Source organism: Melozone crissalis, unplaced genomic scaffold, assembly GCF_028551555.1.
Source record: "Melozone crissalis strain CALT ecotype California unplaced genomic scaffold, PUWL_Pcris_2 ptg000081l_1, whole genome shotgun sequence".
NCBI lineage: Eukaryota > Metazoa > Chordata > Aves > Passeriformes > Passerellidae > Melozone > Melozone crissalis.
The window spans coordinates 9821367-9830057 of NW_026535858.1; the positions used below are offsets into that span (position 1 = coordinate 9821367).

The window sequence follows — 8691 nt, forward strand, 5'->3', positions numbered from 1 at the left end:
ACTCTTCTTGCTCTTTGCCTCTGACACAGAAAACTGCAAAGTAATGTGTAAATGTAATTTTCAACTAGCATTTTGATAAAGTACCACTTACTTCAAATTTCTTAAAGTAACTTTTTACCCATACTTCCCAACTCAAAAACCATAATAATTAGTATCTTTGTATTTGCTGATAGTTTCTCTTATAGGATGTCTCATAAAGACACTTTTACTTTTATAATACACTATTATTTACTTTTATAATACACTATTATTTATTATGAGCTACTATCCTGGAGAAATAATTCCAAAATGCATTCAAGACATGTAAACCATACCTGGAGCAACCTGTGATACTGAAATGCTGAAAGAGGCATTATGTTTGAAAACAGTAAATTTAATAAAAAGTTGAGAGTTGAATTACTCTCTCAAAGACTTGAGAAAGCAAAATGTTCAACTATTTACCTAGAAATAAAAAATGAACACCATTTCACACAGATAATGCTGTGGCACAGTACAAAAAGCTCTATAGTGGATACTTTATTATCATTTCAGGATGTCATCACTACATAAGCACAAGTGAAGACTGTCTGCAATTAAAACTTTTATAGAAGTTTCAAGACAACTATTATTTCTGAAGAACAACTATTTTTTTCCTCTTTTAAGAAGTCCTTCTATTTTTGCCAGGTCTCCAAATGAAACTGTTGCAGAACCTCGCTGGGCTGGTTTTGCCTAGGGAAAAGGAAAAAAAAAACATATAGGGCAAGTTTTAAATAAAAATGTTTTGTAAAAAGCTTTTAAAACATCACTTATTTAAATAGTAACTTCAAAGAGAAAATAACATTGCATTGACATTGACATTACCTGTGATTCATGGTATTTCCAGCCAATCATGTAGTAGATCTGAAAGGTGGCAGGTACAGAGCCATTGCTGTTCCCATACATTTCTGTTAGGGCAGGAAGGGAGAGAGAGAAGGTACAGGATGTCAGCCCTAGGAAACACTCAGCTCTCAGAACATCATACTCATCATAATGACTCCTGGTGAAAGATTTGGGACAATAAAAATATCTCACACTGGTGCATCAATACAGTTCAAATCCTGGCATTATAATTAAGGTTAAAAATAGCTTATGATAATGGTATTTTTTCTCAAGTATTTGGTTTTTTTGGTTTTGCTTTGGGCTTGTTTAGGTTTTTGGGTTTTTTTTACAAAAAGGTCAAAAAAAGATACAGAAAAAATGTTCCTAAAGTCATTTCAGATGAACTCATTAGTCGCAAATACTGACCTTGGTATATTGCAGCAGCTGCCAGCATTGTCTCCCTGTGCAGCAGAGGTTTTCTATTCCAAGAGCAATTACTCTCCCCCATACCTAAAAATATGTTTTAGCTTTAAGAAAAAGAAGATATTGCACATGCCATGAGTTAAGTGTCATGCACTAAGGACACATTCTTACAAAACCAAAGTACAGAATCCTCTGCTATTCACTGTAAGAGAGAACATATCACAGATCATTAGGTGAGTTTCTTATGTGTAAGAAACTAGAACTTTTAATTCCTATGCTTTGCAATTTACAGTTTGCATTGCTAGGAATCATTTCAAATTATTCCTTCACCAACCTGAGTCTTTGACCATTTAGGCTTTTAAGTATAACTGATTTTAAGAATGAGTACAAAGGGTTTATTCAGACACGACTACACTGTTTTAACAGATAATAATGAAAATTACTAGTCCAAGAAATTTAAAAGACAAAGTAAAGTAACCACAATTCTAATCCTTTTAACCACTTACTGCATCTGAATGTTTCTGCTCAATAACAGTTGCCTTTCCATTAAGGAATGGCTCCATACAGCAGTGGATCCAGATAAGAAATGTCCTGAGCTGCTGTCAGTAACAAACTGCATGTGACTGACTGCTTTACAATCCATGGCAAATGCAATCAGAATATTAACAAAATCATTACTCAATTGTTGGCTGCTCCTCAGCATATTCTAAATTAAGGATGTATTTACTCTCATTCCAAAGCAGTTTGCTTATTGCCCTGCTAATTAGAAAGGCTCACAGGAAAAGTCAGTGTGTGGGATATGGGCTTGTCTCCCTTTTAGGGCTTTTCTGCACCTTACACTGAACAGGCTCATGCAGAACAGGAACTCCAGGGAAGCAGAACATTCACAGCAGAGCATGAAGTAGCAAATCTTTGACTTGTGCTTCCCAACACAAACCTCCTGACAGGCATAATCTCCTGACTCACTAGATAGCAGGAAAAAACCTTAACGCTTCCCCTGCTGCATATAAAATAAAATTCATTTTTATTTTTTTAAGAAAGAAATTCTTTGTGATTAAAATGGTGAAATGCTGGCTCAGGTTGCTAAGAGAGGTGGTGGATGACCCACACCTAGAAACATCCAAGACCAGGTTGGGTGGAGCTCTGAGCAGCCTGATCTAGTTCAAGATGCCTCTGCTCTCTGCAGAGAGTTGGACTAGATGGCCTTTAAAGGTTCTTTCCAACCCACACTAGTTAGTCTATGATCTGGAGTTAAGAAACACACAGTAAAACAGTTCTGTGTCTGGTGCACTGATACAGAAAACATTTGTTTCCACAAAGAATATACTTGCCTTGTAAGTCTTCCATAACCTCAAATAACCCTGGGTAGTTCACTTGGATTTCATCAGTATCCTGGAAGAATTGAGAAATTCAATTTTAGAACACATCAAACTAAACCAACAGCATTATTTCAACCTTGCTGTACTCCCAAACTATCCCCTGCCCATTATTGGATTTGCAGGGTTCCCAGACAAAGGAAGGAATGATGAATCTGACTTTATGTTCTTAGAAGGCTAATTTTATGATTTATATTTTATGATACTATATTATATTTAAAAATATTAAACTAAACTATACAGAAAGGATACTTATAGAAGGCTAAAAATATACTAAGGAAAACTTGTGACTCTTTCCAGAGCCCAGACATAGCTTGACCTTGATTGGTCATTAAGTCAAAACAATTCACATGAAACCAATGAAACAACCACCTGTTGGTAAAAAATGTCTAAACACATTCTAAAGCAGCAAAACACAGGAGAAACAAATCAGATAATTATTGTTTTCCTTTTTCTTTGAGGCTTCTCAGCTTCCCAGGAGAAGAGTCCGGGGCAAAGGGATTTTTCTAGAAAATATGACTGTCACAGCCCATGGCAGGAGGGCTGGAACTAGATGGTATCTAAGGTCCCTTCTAACCCGAACCATTCTACAATTTTATTCATCTGCCTCTTCTGCTCAAATCATGTACTACTTCAACATTTCTAAAAAGTTTTGCTTAGTAGCTCAAATGCAATCAAATGAATTTAAATGCCATTATTTTCTTCTTGGTTTTAGAAGAAAGAGCAAGTGTCTAGAATTTTTTCACGCAGGTCTAATACTCTCTGACATTTCTTCAAGAAAACCATCCAAACTCTACTGGGCTGTGAGCCAAAGATACACTTCAGTGTACACTACAGTTGGTTCCATTAATTACCACATAGCCAAAACCAGTGGCAGTCCAGGCTATTTCTGCAGCCTGTTCAGTGAGGTGCAGAAGGAAGCAGTTTGTCATTACTACATTAGCAAACACTGATTTTCATATTCCAGCAGCTCTGACATTCTGGAGTGCTCTCCCTGATGGCTCTCTTACTTATAATTACCACAGTGAGGGTGTTAAAGCCAGCCCTGGAGAGGAGATGTCCCAGATCAGCAACAGCAGTGAAGGGTGACACGTGAGGAGAGAAGCCCCCTTCCCTCTCCAGCTCAGCCAGCTGCAGGGAGCAGCGCAGCTCGTACAGGGTGTCCCCCCCAAACATGGCTCCAATGAACACTCCATCGGGCTTCAGCACCTGGTGGATCTGCAACACACAAACACACACAGGCCTTGGCTGGGGATCACATTCTCTGAGCACGGGAGAAGCAAAGAATGATCAAGATAATTCTTATTGCATTTACTGCTCCTGCATTGTTCACAAGTGGAATGGATCATGGAAGACGACCTGAAGGGAATTGGTAATTGGATTCTGGTGTGTTTTGATTAATTGACCAATGGAATTCATTTTTGTGTGTGTGTTTTGGGACTGTTGACTGACAGTCACGAGATTCACATTCTCTGAACCTGGGAGAAGCAATGAGAGAGGCAAAGAATGGTCAAAACAATTCCCATCTCATTTACTGCTCCTGTGATGTTCACAAGTGGAATGCATTCTGGAAGATGGTTTACCTGAAAGGAATTGGTAATTGGATTCTGGTGTGTTTTGATTCATTGACCAATTGAATCCATTTTTTGTGTGTGTGTGTCTGTGTGCATGTGTGTCTTTTTGTGTTAGGACTGTCAGCCGACAGTCATGAGATTCACATTCTCTGAACCTGGGAGAAGCAGTGAGAGAGGCAAAGAATGGTCAAAACAATTCCTATCTCATTTACTGCTCCTGTGATGTTCACAAGTGGAATGCATCATGGAAGACTGTTTATCTGAAGGGAACTGGTAACTGGATTCTGGTGTGAGTGTTTTGATTCACTGACCAACTGACTCAATGTGTGTGTGTGTGTTGGGACTGTTGGCCAACAATCACGAGATTCTGTGCAGTTGAGTGCTTGGCAGATTCTATACTATATTATATTACTTCCAAACTCGGCAGTTTAGATGTAATATAGAGGAAAAATATAGTTAAAAAAATTTAGTTAACTAAAAAAAATTAAGTTAGTGAAAAAAAAAAAATTTCTGTCTTAAACAAGTATTTGCTTTATTCCAATACCAAAAAGTCTCAGTCAATGCAAGTAACGGCAAGTGCTAACCTAGAGTATTAAAAAACAATTTCTTACCTCTTTGAAAGCTTTAGGAAGATCATTCACCCAATGCAAACTGAAATAAGAGAAGTGTACATTTTACAATTTCAGATTAAATCAAAATTAGGCAATGCCAGTAACTACCTAATTAACTAAGTAAGCTTCAGGAGTCAAAGCCACAAACTGATTTCTGAAGTTGCAACCATGCTGAAACTCCTTGAAACCGATACCAAAAAGAAGAGCAGTTTATCTACAAAGCACTTCTTTTTGGTGAGAAAACACAAATCCTGGACACTAGTTTGTCTCAATGCAGGAAAGAGAGAAGCTCCAAGTGTTTTAAGGAAATCAAACAAACAAAACAGGAAGAACCACCAGGACAGCAGTTTTTTCTAGTGCATGCTTGTTGTTGTTTTATTTCTAGAGTCCCAGCTCTCAGGCTGCCACAGCTCTCAGCTGTCCTATCTTCTTGTTATTATATTTCTAGAGTCCCATACCTTCTGGGTGGTTTTCTCACACACAGCTCTTCACAGCAGTGCTGCTTCTTCATCAGGGCTCCTCCAAGGCTCTCCCTGAGCAGCCAACCCACCCCCTTTTATCCCAGTTACCTCCATTACCCACAGCTGCTGCCCAATTAAGGACATCACAGCTGCAGCCCATTTAGAACAGCTAGGACTGGGGCAAGGCCACTTATACAACACAGATTTTACTAGGACCCCTACTATACATGCTCATATTAACTATGCAAGTACTTTTCTTATTCCTTTTAACGGACTACTAATCTTTTTTGGATTCATCTTCTTAAAGATACTCTGAAAAGAACATTATTAACAACTTAACCAAAACAAATAAATTATGAATACATACCTTAAGCTGCTGACAACAAGATCAAATGTATCTTCTTTGAAAGGAAGGAATTCCTCATCAGCTACAACCTTGATCGTTGGGATTTCAGATTCTATAGCATTTTTCTAATGTTGGGTTGGAAGAAAAACAGCTCATTAAACCTCACTTCTTTTGCTTCCCTGTATTACAGGACTGAAGCACTTTAGCATTCAAAAGGCTACTTACTAAAGCATTCTCTGCAATATCAACTTGAATAAGTTTTTCAACTGTTTCCTGAAATAAAAATTTAAAAGTCTATTAAATACGTGAATTATTTTGTAAATGGACACGAGTCATTTTTTGGCACACCTATATGAACAAATTAGAAAGAATCCTTCCCACTCTTGATAGAAGCTTTATATAAAACGCAAAGCCCTTTTCCCACCCAATGTGGCACCTGCTCCCAGGGAGAACAGCTGAGGCAGAAGTGGTTACAGAAAACACATTCTGTAGTTTTAGACGTAAGTTTAACTAAACATAAACCATGGAAGCACCTTTACTTACAGAGTGGGTCATGAATGGTAAACTGTTAATGGCTTCAAAGCCTCCACAATGACACTTCTCTTTAGCAACTGTGGCCAAGAGTCACCAAAAAACCAGGCATATTCCTACCCAAAACTAAAATTTAATTGCATCACAAGAGATAATTTTCCTTCCACATTTGTCCAGTTTTCAGCAGCACTAAGAACAGCCTCTACAACACACGGCTTTGAGCTACAACTACAGGTATAGGGCTGGGGGAGAGGGGAAGATTTACCTCATCAAGACTCAGATGATTGTTTTAAGTTGTGACAGAGCCCTATTTGAAAGGGAGGCACACATATGAACTTTCTTTTAACACTTTTAAGTATGAAGAAACAGTACCTTGGTTAAGTGCTGAGCTATGTAACCTCTTCCAGAGCCAACATCCAAAGCCAGAGGAAACGTTCTAAAGGATAAGATCAGGGATAGAGAACATAAGCAAGTCTTAAAATATTTTTTAGACTATATTAAGTTTCCCCAGCTAATCTCTAAGGGCCTTACTGAACTCAGCCCACCAAGCATCCTTTTGTGGTACCTCGGGGAAAGGGCTCAGCATCCAGGGATCTCCCCAGGGATAAGGGGAGGGCTGGGGACATGGCAGGGCTCACCTGGTGATGTCAAACACCCGGTCCGCGATCCTGCCGCCGACCTGGGGGAAAAACTGGTGGTCAGAACTACAGGATAAATGCGGCTGCAAAAGACCTCTGAGATCACCAAGTACAACCTATTAGTAACCAGCACCTTGTCAGCTGTGAGAAATAGTTACTCGCTTTTCATAATTTAGAAAGGTTCATTAAACCTTATCAAAAATACAACACGAGACTGAATAGAGAAAAAGGTTACGGCGCTGGAAGTAAAGGATTTTCCCCACCCTGTGCTGACCCATACAATGAAGGTTTTCCCTTTTTAACCCTTTAACCCCTTGCAAAGTTCTGTTCATCAACCCCTTCTTCGCTGGAGAGAGGGGTGGAGGAGCGGAGATCTTTTCCTCAAATCCTGATTGGAGCTCAGATGTCGCCATAGTGACAAGCCAGCCGTCCCAGATGTCCCAACCCCGGCTGTCTCTTGAAAACCATGCGAGGGGTTAAAACGTAACTATAAACCTATAAAACTTTTCTTAACCTATATAGATGCTATTTGTCTGTTAATTGTGTATAGTAGGAGTCCTAGTAAAATCTATGTATTGTATAAGTGGCCTTGCCCCAATCCTAGTTGTTCTAAATGGGCTGCAGCTGTGATGTCCTTAACTGGGCAGCAGCTGTGGCTGACGAAGATATCTGGGATAAAAGGGGGTAGATTGGCCGGTCAGGGAGAGCTTTGGAGGAGCCCTGATAAAGAAGCAGAAACAACACTGCTGTGAGAAAATCACTCAGAAGGTATGGGACTCTAGAAATATGATAATAACAATATAACAACAACAATTGTGAGAGTCAATCATCGCATTACTCATCTATCACATCAACTAAACCATGACACTGAGTGCCGTGTCCAGCCTTTCCCTTAACACCGCTAGGGACCACCACCTCCCTGGGCAGCCCATTCCAATGTCTGATCACTGTTTTCTCTGAAGAAATTCCTTAAGTCCAACCGAAACTCCCCCTGAGAAAGCTTGAGACGATGTCTTATCCTGCCGCTGGCTGCCTAGGAAAAGAGACCGACCTCCACCTGGCTACAAGCTCCATCCAGGGAGTTACAGAGATTGATAAGGTGACCCCTGATCCTTCTTTTCTCCAGGCTGAACTCCCCAGCTCTCTCAGGGCCCTGTGCTCCAGCCCCGCTGCCCTCCTCTGGCCCCGCTCCAGCCTCTCAATATGGTCCCTGAGCTGCGGGCCCAGACCCGGCCCCAGCACTCGACGTGACCGCGGTCCCGCACCTCCTCCCGCAGGTAATCGCACTTGGCGGGCTCGGCCTGCAGCGCCGCCCAGTTCTTCTGCTTCCGCTTCAGCCGCCGGTCGAACGGGTTCAGCGCGCCCGGCGAGGCTCCGGCGAGAGGAGGAGGATGAGGAGGAGGCGAAGAAGCGGCGTTGGCGGCGGCCCTTGCCGGCAGCGCCCAGAGCGAGCGGCACCATCGCGCCCGCAGCGCCGGTCGCGCCAGGCCCCGCATCGGCCCGGCCTCCGCTCCCCTCCGCGCCTGCGCTCGGGGAGCCGGGTCTGTCCCGCCGCGGCCGCCGTAGCGCCGCCGGAAGGGGCCGTGCGGTGAGGGCGGCGTGCGAGCAGCGCCGAGAGGGAGCGGCCGCGCCGTGCACGGCCGGTGTGAGCGGGGCGGCATCGGGGCTACTCCTTGCGGGCACCGGGCACGGCCGGTGTGAGCGGAGCGGCATCGGGGCTCCTCGCTGCGGGCACCGGGCACGGTCGGTGTGAGACGAGCGAACCCGGGGCTCCTCTCTGGGCTCGGGTGTGGGGGCTGAAGGCGTTCTGGCGCACCCGGTGCTGCTGGCGGGTTGTAGTTGCGGTGCGCACTGGGTTAATCTCGGGGAAGGTCTGGTGAGGAGTCACGGGGGG

General features: G+C 42.5%; 1 protein-coding gene across 1 annotated transcript; it reads right to left on the reverse strand.

The window, feature by feature from the left end:
- Nucleotides 1–352: 352 nt before the first annotated feature.
- On the reverse strand, nucleotides 353–8458 carry NDUFAF5 (NADH:ubiquinone oxidoreductase complex assembly factor 5). Its single transcript, XM_054290128.1, has 11 exons — nucleotides 8063–8458; nucleotides 6798–6838; nucleotides 6532–6595; nucleotides 5854–5901; nucleotides 5650–5753; nucleotides 4822–4861; nucleotides 3657–3854; nucleotides 2592–2652; nucleotides 1264–1347; nucleotides 841–923; nucleotides 353–708 (listed from the first exon to the last, which is right to left on the reverse strand). Exons 1-11 carry the CDS (start codon nucleotides 8456–8458, stop codon nucleotides 622–624), a joined length of 1206 nt encoding a protein of 401 aa, XP_054146103.1. The 3' UTR covers nucleotides 353–621.
- Nucleotides 8459–8691: the final 233 nt, after the last annotated feature.

What these genes read in the sequence shown, in the direction of transcription:
- NDUFAF5 (XM_054290128.1), bottom strand. Translation starts at nt 8,458, where the DNA reads ATGCCGCCCCGCTCACACCGGCCGTGCACGGCGCGGCCGCTCCCTCTC. An exon ending in CGGGTGTTTGACATCACCAG is followed by an intron (nt 6,596 to 6,797) that starts GTGAGCCCTGCC and finishes CTTATCCTTTAG; the next exon opens with AACGTTTCCTCTGGCTTTGG. An exon ending in GGTTATGGAAGACTTACAAG is followed by an intron (nt 1,348 to 2,591) that starts GCAAGTATATTC and finishes ACATATTTTTAG; the next exon opens with GTATGGGGGAGAGTAATTGC.